A 14692-nucleotide genomic window follows, 5' to 3' on the forward strand; every position below is an offset into this window, starting at 1 on the left:
TCATCGTTTCAAACTTATCACAGTTGGACTAAGCCTTCAATATGTGGCTAGTGGATATTGAATATAAGATTATTGAATTGATTATTGAACATAAGAAAACAAAAACAGAAGCACTGAATTTTCTTTTGAGTTTGTGAAGTTTTGGACCACATTCAGGTGTCAACCCAAAATAGTTTAAATACATCCTTTTCCTCTTTTCTCAAATTGTATATTTATTTGATATATTTAATCATTGTATTTCAATATAGGAAAAGTTAGACATAATCTGTTTGAATCAAGATTTTTAGCTTTTGCTTTAATATCTCTAACAGTAAGAAGTACCTGGACTAGTCTGTTATTGTTACTGTTTTTGGCACATAGAATACTCCACGAGTAGCTTGCCGGGCTCTTCTGTGATATATTGAAATAGGTTTAATAAAATATATTAAAAAACTTTTAATAAAGAAACATTTATGAATTCATTAAACAAAAGCTGACTTATTTGGTCTAATAACTATTGAGATGAAATAATTATTTGTTAGGACCAGAGAGATAGTACAATAAATTGCTTGCCTTACATGTGACCAAACCAGGTTCAATTCCAGGTACCCCAGGTGGTCCCAGAGCCCACCAATAGTGATCCCTAATTGCAGAGCCAGGAGTAAGACTTGAGCACAGCTGGAGGTGGCCAGAAAAAAAGAATTATTTCTTGTTTTTACACAAACATCTTAAAATAGCTTGAATACATGTAATATAAAGATATATGGAATTTCTCTTTATCACAAAATCTTTATCAATGTTAACCCTACTCTGTTGTTGCTTAGATTAATATTTTAAAAGAATTCTGCATTTCACTTAGAAATTAGTGAAAATAAAGATTTCTTTATTCTCATATTATTTCACAGATGTTTCTGGTTCCATAGTAACTGGATATAGAACATAACAAAGAACTACCTGACATTTCTACTTTTATCAAAAATAATATCCCTTGTCTCTATATTTTACGTACAAAGGCCTTGGTGGTATAATAATATATTCATAAATAACTGGAGCCATAAGTATCTTAAGCCATATATGTGCTTACTGTTTGCAAATATGATTTTTGTAAAACTTCATATACATATATATGCATTTATATTCATGTTTTATTGGATCACTATGTCTTTCATGTTGGATCACTATATTCTTTAAAATATTGGACTTGAGGCTGGAGCAATAGCACAGCGGGTAGGGCGTTTGCCTTGCACACGGCCAACCCGGGTTCGATTCCCAGCATCCCATATGGTCCCCTGAGCACCACCAGGGGTTATTCCTGAGTGAAGAGCCAGGAATAACCCCTGTGCATCACCGGGTGTGACCCAAAAAGCAAAAATTAAATAAATAAAATATTGGACTAATATATACCTAAAAATATCTGTACATGCAGCTAATGTGTTCTGTGTACACAATTGTATATATGTGTGAATTTATATGTGAATATATGCATTTATGTATATATAAATATATGTTTATTATTTGTTTGAGATATTTAGTTTAATAGTTTATTTAGTTCATTTAGCTTTTTATTTTTTGTATTTATTTAAAATTATATTTTATATTTATTTTCATGGGCTGGAGCGATAGTACAGCGGGTAGGGCGTTTGCCTTGCACACAGACAACATGGCCGACCCGAGTTCGATTCCTCCGCCCCTCTCGGACAGCCCGGCAAGCTACCGAGAGTATCTCACCCGCACGGCAGAGCCTGGCAAGCTCCCCGTGACGTATTCGATATGCCAAACACAGTAACAACAAAGTCTCCAATGGAGATGTTACTGGGCCCGCTCGAGCAAATCAATGAACAACGGGAGGACCGTGATTTATTTTCATATTACCTTTTACTCTAAATTTTGGAAAAGAAAATATGAGTTTTGGCCACTTAACTAAGTCTTGTTAAGAAAAACAACAATAATAGGAAATATTCTCTTCTATTTGAATTTTATTATATTTCGAAGCGAAGTATTTTATTTTCTTAAAACCTTTAATGTCACTTCAGTGATTTAATATACACATTTGAAATAGATTTTTTATTATGGTATGTAACAATATGCTAATCATATAGATTCATTCATTGCTTTCCTTTTTTTTTTAACTTGTACATGTAACTAAAATTTTGACCACAAGTTTTATTGGGCTTTAGTCTGAGAACAAAAGAGTTTTGTAATAGTCTATTGATTCTTTGATATCCTTCTTTTGGTTTTAGAGTGCAGTAATGGAAGCTAAATTTCTATCTGTAATTTTAGCATATGATAATCACAACTCTCAGATTATGGTGCTATTTAAAGAACCTGCTTCTGTATAGAAATATGCTAATAGCATACAGGTGGACCTTTTTCTCAGTAAACCTGAACTAAAATTCTGTATTGCCAGAGTGACAGGAAGATAATTAGCATATTATGTGCCCTATTATTCCTCTCTGTGTTTATGATGCTTGTCAATGTGAAGCAGCTCCCTTGTTCCTGCTGTTTTTGTACTGCTGTGTGTGGAAATGTATCATCCTCTTATTGCCACAAGCTTGTTACTATTTCGTGGTAAAGATGGTATTAATAATATATGCTTGCATTGAGTATATAACAGTCTTAATTTCAGGATATGTAAAGCATACGTTTTACTCTGAGTTATTTTACAAAAAAATGAGATTTGTATTCAGTAGTAATTTGGTTTGTATATTTGCCATAGAAAATGCTTGACTACCTCAAGGAGAAAAAGGATGTGGGCTTCTTTCAGAGTTTGGCTGGCCTGATGCAGTCATGTAGGTAAGCACATACATTTCTTTTATTGACTCTCAATGATAGTTTATGCTTCAACGTATTTGTTTTTCATTGCTGAAATTATTTTAAATAATTAAGTACACTTGAAAATAGAATAGCCGGACTGGAATGATAACTCAATGAACTGAGTATATGCTTTGAATGACAGAAGTCCAGCTATAATCTCTAGCACAACATGGTTTCCCAAACACAGTGAGGAGTGACCCTTGAGCACTGATCTCAGAGTCACCCCCAAGAACTTCCAGGTATGTTTCCTCCAAATAAAAAGCAAACAACAATTAAGACAGAGAAAGGACAACTATGACAACGACAGCTGGAAATGATCATGGACAAAAACTGAGTGCTGAAAGAAGGAAAAGGGGTATGCAGGATACCCTTTCAGTAATAACAGTATTGCAAACCACAGTGCCAAAAGGAAAATAAGAGGAAAAACAGAGAGAGAGAGAAGCAAAAGTATCTGCAATAGATTGAGACTATCTGCAGGGGCAGGTTTGGGGGATGAGTAAGAGGGAGACTGGGGACTTTAGTGGTAGAATATATGCATTGGTGAAGGGATCAATTTTAAAACATTGTATGACTGAAACTCAATCATGAACAACTTTGTAACTATATATCTCATGGTGATTCAATTAAATTTTTTAACAAAATAAAAAAAGGGACTGGAAAGACAGTGCAATAGGTAGGGAACTTAGCTCGCACCCAACCAACCCAGGTTCAATCCCCCTAAATTCCCTGTGGCCCACAAAGCCCTGCCTAGAGTGATCCCAGAGCACAGAGCAAGAGGAAAGCCTGAACAGAGCTGGATGCATTCCCAAAACAAAGATAAAATAAATTAATTATAAAAATGTTATGACAAAATATTTTTTTTTTCATTAGATGTCCATAATGGATTATGTTGTATCAGGAATAATGCTCTAAAATTTCACCTGTACTTCAGTAGCAGCTGTAAAGAATTAATCTATATTCTACTTGAAAATAAATGGTGTAAACTTTTGAAAAATGAAAAAGAAAATTCATTTTAGTGTGGTCAGAGCAATAATACAATGGGTAGGACATTTGCCTTGTGTGTAGCTGATCTTCGGCACCCAGTATGGTCTCCTGAGCCCATCAGGAATGATTCAGTGCAGAGCCAGAAGTAAGCCCTAAACAACACCACATGCAACCCAAACCCCTTGCCCTGCCTTGTGAAAACTCAAAAAGATGGCAGCAGTGTCTCTCCCACCGCCCACGTTCGGTAGTCTCACGCCAGTTCCCCCACCCCGGGGAGGTCAATGGCAATGGGCAGGTAAAGGAAGGAAACGAGGGCCAGGCTGGTTGGTCTTAGTTGCAGTTTATTCCAGTCCTCTCTCCATTCATTCCTGTCCCTCTCCTCTGCCTCATCCTGCTTCTTCCTCCCCATACAACTTCATTCTCCTCCTCAAACCCCCTTCATCCTCCTTCTGACTCTGGAATATGAATCCCCTTTCTTTCTTCTGGAATCTGGATCCTGATCCCTTCTTTCTTCTCCTTCTGGAGTCTCGATATTGATCCCCCAGCCCACTCTTACAGTCTAGTTAAATCCCCAAGCATGAGGGGTTGGGGTAACAATCATACATAGGTGTGGTCACAATCAATAGGGGTAAAGTTCTTTCCCTCCGGGAAAGCCACTTCTAGGACAGATACTCTCTCAGCAGGACTACCCACCCTAGAACAGAATCCCCTGGGTGTGTTTCTCCTCTCCTTGTCCAACAAACATATAAGCATACATAATATAAATCATTTTGTATGGATACAGTAAGGTAAGGTAAAGGCCCTCCCGTTGATCGTCGATTTGCTCGAGCGGGCCCAGTAACGTCTCCATTGGAGACTTTGTTGTTACTGTGTCTGGCATATCGAATACTCTCGGTAGCTTGCCGGGCTCTCCGAGAGGGGCGGTACAGTAAGAAATACTTAAGCTTATAGAATTGCTTGCCTAGGGCCATCTCAATCTCAGACTGCAGTGCTCAGGCCAGATAGTCTTTCCTATCCCTAGCAGGGTCCTAGTCTCTTTGTTACTTTTGGATCATGACAGCATTTGTCTGTGACCAAGCTCTTAATTTAATAAGTTAAGAATCTTGGCACTTTGGCCTGGCCCATTTCAATGCAAGGGGAGCTCACCGCTTGCCCTGGGTCCATTTAGTCCCTTGTCAGGACCCTGCTTTTGGGATGTTAGGAACCAAGGGTAGCTGAGGCTTAAGTCGAGAAAGCAGATGCCCAGGAGTAAATAATATTCAAAGCTAATTAAATCCTAAGTTACAAAAGCATAATATTAACCGTCTTCCTGTATCTATAAAAAAAAAAGGACATTGCTTTAAACTATTCATAAGACATAAGGAAAGGAGAAGGGCAATATTACACTCATACATATAAAAGTATAGATTTCTGAGCAATCTGACCTTACATGTTAACAGAATCAGATTAGGGGGAAAAGCTGATTAACTGGTTGGGGAAGAGAACAGAGAGAAGTGGTTACAGATAAACAAAGGAATAGGAGTGACTCAGGAGCACTGTGATAGGTGTAACCTGATAAACCTAAGCTCCTGTGGCAAGAAAGGACAAAGCAATGTTATCCTACACTGCCTCGCAATCCCCCCCACCACCAAAAAAAAAAAAAAGTAAAAGAAGAAAAATTCTTTTTAGTTTTATTTGGGAGCATGTAGATCACTTCTGATTCCCCCCCCCCCCAATAAGTGGTCTTTAACCAACTAATGTTACATGTATTTTTTCTGTTTTTTAATGGTGCTTATAATCATTCAGAAAGCATTTGACTAAGAAACTTGATATCTACTTATATCAAAGTGATTCTGACAGGAAAGACATGATTATTATGGCCACATTCACCCTATCTTCTAACTTTGAAATGTACTCCTCAAGACAAAACCCTTAATTTTTTTTAAAACCCTTAATGTTTTATGGTAGGTTTTTCTGGGCATCATTTCAGTATAGATGCTGGAATGTTAAACTTCTAGTATACAGGATAGACATAAAATTGGAACTAACTTTCAGTGTGTGCTAAGATTTTATCGTGTTTTAAGATCCATGATTTTTAAGTATTTGTCCTCTGTTAGAAAAACAATTTTCTATCTGTGTCCTAAATTTTTTTCTCCCTGTTTCTATAGCGTCCTTGACTTAAATGCATTTGAACGGCAAAACAAAGCTGAAGGACTGGGAATGGTGACAGAAGAAGGATCAGGTATTGATCATTTCACTTAAAAGAACCACTTGTCTCCCTTCATTCCTGAAATGAGTCAGTTGTCAGTGATCTTTTAAGTACAGAGTGACACAAAGTTATTTTGAAGTGAGTGAAATGCTGATGTGACTGGTTTGAAAGTTCATAACTGAACACACACAATTCACACCCAAACTACAGCCCTCTGTATAGATCCTTAGTTTCTTTCCATCCCACACTTTTTGTTCTGACCTTTTCCCTAGTTGGGTAGCAGATATGTAATTCTTTATGTTGTCCTTTCGTATCTGTACAGTTGTAAAACACATGGATGAATCAAATTAGAGAATGTTGGATATTAGTGAACTGGTAGGCTTTCATCGGGTTCTCTGTCTTTAGAATAACAGCCCTTTGAGATCTTCCTAACTTTCACCTTTCTTTTAACACAGTTTTCCTTGTCTCTCATATATTTATGTCTTTGCATGTGCAAATTGATAAATGAAATAAATTCAAGTATAATTTTTGTATTTAAGTATATCTAAATTTATTTTGTATGGACACAAAATAATGATTTAATCTTAGTTTTTCTCTCTGTAAATTAATATATGAATAAGTTAGGAAAATTGGTGCACAGTGCATGTAAAATGAAATAACGATTAGCTCACATCCATTTTGTAATTTTAAGACAATCATCTTCAATAAATTTTGTTCAGGCTTTTATTCTTCAGTGATTTTAAAATTAGTTTAGCCTTAGTAAAATCTCATGTGTTTGTTTTTGTTTGATTTGGTTTGAAATTGTCACTTTATCAATGTGTTTGTCTGGAAACACTGAGTCTTCTGTAAAACTAATTTTATTACAAAAAGTACATTTTCTTCCATCTTCCATTTGTAGTTTGCTTGCCATTCTGAAATATTGTAGAATTAATCTCTTTATATTATATATTTCTGTCCTCACAATAGGAAAAACTAGCTGAATGTGGAATAAAGAGAATTAGCTGCATCTTCTATATTACATCTTAATGATTATCACTTAAACATATTTTAATCATGCACACTGAAGTTCCTGTGGTTTTATTTTCTGCTTGGCATTTGAATGTAGAGTCACTTATCTAATTTTATGCATATGGCTTACTTATTTATATTAGCTATCTTCAAGAGACATCACCAGAAACATTCTAAATGCACCTAAGATTTCTGAAAATTAGTATTAAGCCAAATGTCATCATCACTAACCTTTTAGCTGCTGTTAAAACAATGAACCCAGGGGTCCTTTCTTCAGAATTCAGACCCAACACAACCTCAGGTGCCACTCATAGATAATCTTGGCATTTTGAGATACATAGATATACATATATATATATATACATATATATAGAGAGAGAGAGAGAGAGAGAGAGAGCGAGAGAGAGAGAGAGCCTTAAAATTGAATTTTCTGTCCAGATTCACATCACCCTGTATTAGAACTGGAAACATTTTATTTTACCTGCAGCTTTCAATTAATATTTCAGAATCTCTGAAAGCACTTCTATTCATTGATTTTAGTCATTGTTCATGTCAGCTCCCATGAAAGGACAATGACCACAAAGGGTTTGTTGGTTGGTTTGTTTTTTACCAAGTCTATCCTTTGTCAATAAAATATGGATTGAAATAACATTGTGAGTCCTAACTGAGAAATAGTATTCTGATATGAGAATTTACATCTTTCAATATAACATGGCTTTGGTTTGTTCTTTTTCAAAACACACACAGAAACGCACACGCGCGCGCACACACACACACACAACACAAATATTTACCCAAACTGATTAATAAGCATTCTATTTTATTTCCTTACAATTTCGAAAAGCAAAAACACAATCTCAACTTCTTTCTTTTTCCCCCATTTCCTTTCCACTACTGTAAATGTTCTATCTTCCCTTCCTCAGTCATCACTCATGAGCGTGGTAATTATTAAAAACAAACTTTTATTTATTTGCTCCTCTCTTTGTTCTCAGCTTGGTGTAGAGTTTTGATGGTGAAAGTTTTGCACATTTTTCTTTTATAGGCTTTTTAAGAGATAAATTATTGAATTACTGTTTTATGCATCCTGTTATTTAAAAGTTATGTATTTATCTTTTTTTCGCCTCTTTCTATGAGGACTGCAGTTTTAATGTATTGGATACAAAGGGGAAGGAGCATTAAACATGATGTCATTGTATTTGTTTCGCTGTTTCTTTCATTTACAACATTTCTGGTGGACCAAGGCTTTATTATTGTTGTGTAAATGAATGAATCATACAATGTGTGCAGTAGTCTCCCTGTGGTGTTTCTGTTTGGACGTTCTTGGCTTTATGGCTGCACAGACTGGTACATGGGAAATCGGCAGTGTTCTGTGTCGGCTAGGACATCCTGAGTATCCTTATGGCCTGTGAACTCTTCCTGTCTCCACACAAGTACTGAGAATATGTGGAGCTTTTCTTTATTCCTTTGAAAATATCACATACACACTACCTATCTTAACATGAACACTACCTATCTTAACATACAAACTAGTTTTTCTATTGAACCTAATTTAACAGTAGAAAAAGTAGCAAGTATGTACTCTTCAAATTAGCACTGTCTTCCCATTCACCGATTTGCTCGAGCAGGCCCAGTAACATCTCCATCGTGAGACCTGTAATGAAATAAAAAAACATTAGTATTTCAAAGTAATTTCTAACGGACTTTGAATACATTAGTAGTATGAAACAGATGAGACTTGAATACTATTTCGTATGTCAACAAGGGTCCTAATATTAAATTATACCTTCTTAATAATGCTATCATTTTGATCAGAATAGTTATTAGGAGAACATATCAGGGGAAATCATAAGCTATATTAATAGTGTGCTATTTCCCAGATTTTATTTTTTTCTGGGTGTGTTCATTTTTTCTGTTTAAAATTTTACTAAAGTGAAGGGAATTTTGTACGCTTACAAGAGAAGGAATATTCATGATTTTCTGGAATATGTAAAAAGACTGAAAATTTCAATCTGCTAGTCATAATGCTACTTCAAAGTATGAGGCTTATTCTAGGCTCAGCACTGAAAAAGCAATCTGATTTAAATCCACTCCATCCTAATTAATAGTTTCCATTAGATGAAATTTCTTCCTGATGATAATGAAATAACAAGCTTTGCACAATCATGGAAAATGTAAACATAAATTATTTCAAAACCAGCAGCTCTTAGATGTTTTAAAGAGACTTTAAATGTTCCCCATGTTATAAAGATACAGGAAAACAAAAAGGTTATGTTTTACCCATTCTCCACTACCTAATTTACCAATTCCATAAACCAAGCTCCTTTCCTCACATCTAAAAGTATTTGGGTGGGACTTATTTTTGTGCCCAGTATTGGACTAAGTAGTATTTTTAACTTTATTGTTCACTTTTTTCCATCGAAGAACCGATTCATTGCATTTTTTTCATTTACTTTAAACTTTAAAAGTTGAAACTTTAAAATTATATTTTTCCCTTTTGTTCCTAACCTGATATTGAGATATCATTAGGAAATATGTGCTTAAGGTTCATATATAAAGATTTCAGACTATTAATTTGTCTTTTTGTACTGCTATAAATATCATGCAAGATTTTCCTTCTTTGGTAAATTAAAAAAAAATTCTTGACTTTCTGTTAGTTTCCAAAAAGTTTTCTGCAAATGCGTTTGTGAGATTTGTGATGTACTCAATGTATTATCCTTGCTATATATTTTAATCAAATGCTTTCCTTTTAAACATAATGAAGTTCAAAACCAAAAACTAAAGTTGATATCTAAAATTTCATTTCCTCTTTATATTTTTAATTTGAATTTTTCTCAGATCCATTTCACCTCATTACTAAATATTTCCAGCTTGAATGTGCAATTTTCCATTTAGTAAATTTTACAGAATAGGTATTGAATTTTCATTTTGGTCATTTTGCTGTGTTCCTAGATTTCATAAAAAAGTTGAAATTTTGAAGTTGATCTGATATTTCAGCAATTATTTGTTTAAAAATTAATATAAAACATTAATAATTTTCCTAAATTCTCATTTGTAACTAGTGATGTTTTTCTCCAAGGATTATACTAATATATTTATAACGACCACTTCAAGTTTATGTAAACTTAAAAAAAAGAAATCCGATTTTAATTAGTAGTTTAATTAAAGCAATAATGAGATATTGTTATTATCGTTAGTACTTGATTATCTTTTGACCCTTTGAAATAGATATCTATTACCTATTGACTATTTCTTACCCAGATTTTCAAAGTCCTTTCACAGTGTGTAGTTTGTACGAACAGTTGGTTTTCACTCTGCCATTCCTGTAAAGTAAAATTTATTTTTACTGAGAGCCTGTGATATCAATTCATGGAACTGAATAGATTTTCTTAACAGCCTTGATCTGTTTTTAAATTTTAAACTCATTATATTTAAATGACTATTATATTCTAGATACTGTCCTAGGCTTTAGTGGTACTTTAGGATTTAAGTATTGTATACACATATTTCTAAACAAATTTACTTCATGACAATAGACTTTTCAAATTGAATGAATTTAAGTACTGTGAGTTGAATACTTAGCTTCCAAGAATAAAGAAGTCTCCCAAGAGAATCAATATTTGGCCTGAAATAGACATTTATCTGGTAGCTAAGAAAAGCAAAGACAGATGTTCCAAGTGAAAAGAAATAGTACTGCAAAATATAAGGTGAAAAACATGTCAAAAACAGTTACTGTGGAGTCCGGATACTAGTACAGAGAGTAGGGTGCTTGCCTGACATGTCCGGCCTGGGTTTGATCCCTGGCACTCAATATGATCTCCTCAGCCTTCCAGGAGTTATCCCTAAATGCAGAGTTAGGAGCAAGCCCTGAGCACCCCTGAGTGTGACCCCAAAAACAAAACAACAGTTATTCACCTAGAGTTGTTAAAAGGATATGTACCAGGTGGAAAGAGTTTGTGGGAAACTCTGAAGGTCTTTCTGTGACCTATGAAATAATTCATCTTTTCTTCCTGTGCCCTTGAAGAGTCATTAACAAAGTAATTGCTAATTCTTGTTTGTGTTATATAATGACATAGCTGAAATTAAATTCCTAATATTTGTCATTCAAAAAATTCTTTTGGTAGAATCTGTTAAACTGGAAAGTATAGAGATTTTTAATTTCTCAGAAATACACTACATCGACACTGAGTCCTCCAAAGGTATTGTGATTTTCTTCAAGGCTGTTGGAAAGCTATGAGGTTATGTTTATTGATAATTTGTAGGGAATTCTTCAGAGTATATTTTCATAATAATTTTTAATAATTTATCTGTTCATCGGTAGAGTATTATATTAAATTTGGTGTAGGTATTAGTGTATTAATTGGGTGTCACAGTGAGTTATAGCAGTGGTATCTGTTAGGATGTTGATAGATAAAATGTATTAAGGACAATATAGATTTCAATTAAGTCACCCAGATTAAAACAGCCATTAATCTAATGACAATATGTAAATCATAGTTGAAAGCAAAGGAATTTTTTTCCTCTATAGACAACTTTTACTTTTATTCTGTTATCCATTGGATATAACTAAATGATAGTGGTAATTTTTATTTCTTTGGGAGCTGATATAGAAAAGCATTTTTTACTCAGATATTAGGTTGTTTCTTTAATTTAAATAAATGTACTTTAGTTAGAAACTTATAAATTATTTATGACACCCAGAAGTTTTATATTTTTAAAATCTGCATCTTCTAGACTTTGGAGTTTGTAACATTAAAGCTACACAATTGTTCCTCTTCAGTTTTCTAGATCTCAAAGTAATAATACTTATTTGAATCAAATTGATTTTACCAAGAGTCCTATGAAATAGGAATATAGTATGAAATACTATATCCAGAGATATAGTTCAGGGCTAATGCACTTTTCTTGCATGTTGCCAACCCCATTAGATTATAGTCTTTCTTAAAATCAACAAGCACCACCAAGGGTCATTCTGTTGTACAGAGTTAGGGAGATTCCAGAACACTTCATGATGTGGTCCCATAATCAAAACAATAATAATAATAATAATAAATAAATTAGATGAATGTTTATTGAAGTTTACTAGATTTAATCTCTTGACTTTCAGCATTTTTAAGCTTAACCACAAAACTCAGTTAGTGTAAGCAATTTCATATTGCTTAATTCATAGATTTATTATAAACCTGATATGCAATTATAAGAAAATATGTCTACAACAAGGATTAGCACATTATAGTCACTACCAGTTGTAAATATTTTTTAAAAATTATTTTTACTAATTTAATTATAACATAACTTAAACAATCATATATACCATTTTAGAAATAACAGTTGGGGACTGAAGCAATAGTACAGTAGGTAGGGCATTTGCCTTGCACAAGGCTGACCTGGGTTTGATTTCCAGCATCCTATGTGGTCCCCCAGCACTGCTGGTAGTAATTCTTGAGTGCAGAGCCAGGAGTAACCCCTGAGCGTTGCTGGTTGTGATCCAAAAAGCAAAAAAAAAAAAAGAACAATTAAATTACCAATACAGAATCAAGTTGATTGTATCAAGTTGACAAAAGAATACATTTTAGTATTTAAAAAATCTTTGCCTTATCCTGCAATAGATTATAAGTCTTCTAAGGATCAGTAATTAGAATTATTTTCCCCACAGCAGTGGAAGGCTCTTAAGTTCCATTTGATCATATGCTATAGGGAACTATTTTATGTAGCAAATCTTATGTTCCACTTATCTTTGCTTTATTAGCATTAACATAAACATGACCTTTTAACTTTGGGCATTTGGTCTTCTGAAGTATATTCGTTATAATTTAATTGTGTTTGTGCATACACATACAGACATACAAACATACATCTTAGACAATAATTCATTATTAGCAGTGGTTTTTGATGTTGATTAACAGTGAAAATAATCTATATGTATATAAAGCTGAGAACATTGAATTAGTCCATGTATTTGATAAAAATTTATAAAATAAATAAACAATAAAGTAAAACTATTTTAATTAACTTTAGAAGGTATTTACCCTATTAATCAGGCAAATCAATTGTGAATAGAAAAGTGATCTTTAAAAAAAAATGAGCTCATCTCGGGGCTGGAGTGATAGCACAGCGGGTAGGGCGTTTGCCTTGTACACAGCCGACCCGGGTTCGATTCCCAGCATCCCATATGGTCCCCCAAGCATGGCTAAGAGTAATTCCTGAGTGCATGAACCAGAAGTAACCCCTGTGCATCGCTGGGTATGACCCAAAAAAAGCAAAAAAAAAAAGTGCTCATCTTATTGGAGCTCGATAATAGGACTAGTTTGGGTTTTAACTTGAATAAGATTAAATAAAGTCAAATTAATATTACTTCTAAATGAGAATTTACATTTTGAATACATATTTTTGTCCATAAAATTACAATGTCTTTTTAAAATTAAAAATTTCTTTAAGAAGTTCAAGTAACTATACTTATCACATAGTTTGTTGTTCCCTTATTTTCATGCTGTTGTCACCAATGATAACATTAATTTTCACTCAATTAATTTAAACAGCAATAAAGTTTATAATATAGAAAGTCTACATGTTTCATAGGTCAGAAAACTAAGGTGAAAAGTATAAACTTATAAGCAACAGTAATTAAATAATTCTCCCATTTTCTATAGTGTTAGACATTATGTACCTTTTATCATTAAAAATGAAACTTAAGGAATATTCTTCATAATATCTTCATTTTGTCATCACAAGGTTATTACAAATAATATTTTAAAAATGTGAGTGTGGAGTTGGAGTTAAGATGCTTCTCTTACATGATGAAGCAGACATTACTTCAGTCTCAGGCGCCAGATATGAGATCACCTTGAGCATCATCAGGTGTGGTCCAAACCCTCCCCCTCTCCCAAAACAAAAGAATGAGAGCACTTTCAACTACATCTTACTCCATTTTATTTGTTACTAATCATATTATTTTTCATCTTACAATGAAATTTATGTTGATACATCCCAAATTAGAGTGGATCCTGTACCTTTTGCAGACATAAAGCCATAATCCATCTCTGTTACTGCACCATCTACATGCAGCATGGGCAATGGCAGCATTTTAATCAAATGATAATGTGTTCATTAAACAACAGACTAGTTTCTACCTGGTATTGTGTGAAGGTAAATGAAGGTTTGATTTGTTCCTTCCCTCTTCCTCCTTCATATTGTTCTGCTCCGTACAGTGTGTCCTTATGTAACTTGAATGTGTTTTAATGTACAGTCAAAAAAAAATACTGTGCAGGTCAGCAAACAATAAATAATTATAATCAGTGTACATTGTACAGGACATTTTTAGGTACACAGTGATTTTTTTCAGTGTTGATTTTTCTCAATACTTTGATCAAAGGTTAATTATTCCACAATGACTATGTAAATATTGATTGTACGTGCATCATTTATTGACTCAATTTTCTGAAAATAAATATTAGATGGGCTCAAAGGAAAGAATCAATAATTCTATGCAATTAGCTCATAATGTTTTGATTTTAAAATAATTCTAAACTCTTCTGATTAAAATAACTCACGTTATACTATTATCATAGAAGAGTTTAATCTATTAGTCTAAGATTATTTTTCCTAACTCTATCATATATGTAAACACTGAGGAATGGGCTTATCAGCCATGTACTGAGATTCAAAACAATGTTCATTTAAATTTGGCACGTCAGCTTGCCATCTAACTGATTGGTATACTTG

The 14692-nt window shown here is 33.7% G+C and overlaps 1 protein-coding gene across 1 annotated transcript in view; it reads left to right on the plus strand.

The window, feature by feature from the left end:
• RYR2 (ryanodine receptor 2) overlaps nt 1–14692 on the plus strand; it is a 754458-nt gene that overhangs the window by 673199 nt on the left and 66567 nt on the right. The window contains exons 84-85 of the mRNA XM_056113587.1: nt 2696–2772; nt 5925–5998. Of these exons, the coding sequence (XP_055969562.1) occupies nt 2696–2772; nt 5925–5998 (151 nt within the window). The remainder of the gene's footprint in view (nt 1–2695; nt 2773–5924; nt 5999–14692) is intronic.

The sequence above is a fragment of the Sorex fumeus genome, unplaced genomic scaffold (assembly GCF_029834395.1).
Source record: "Sorex fumeus unplaced genomic scaffold, SorFum_2.1 ptg000021l, whole genome shotgun sequence".
Taxonomy (NCBI): Eukaryota; Metazoa; Chordata; class Mammalia; order Eulipotyphla; family Soricidae; genus Sorex; species Sorex fumeus.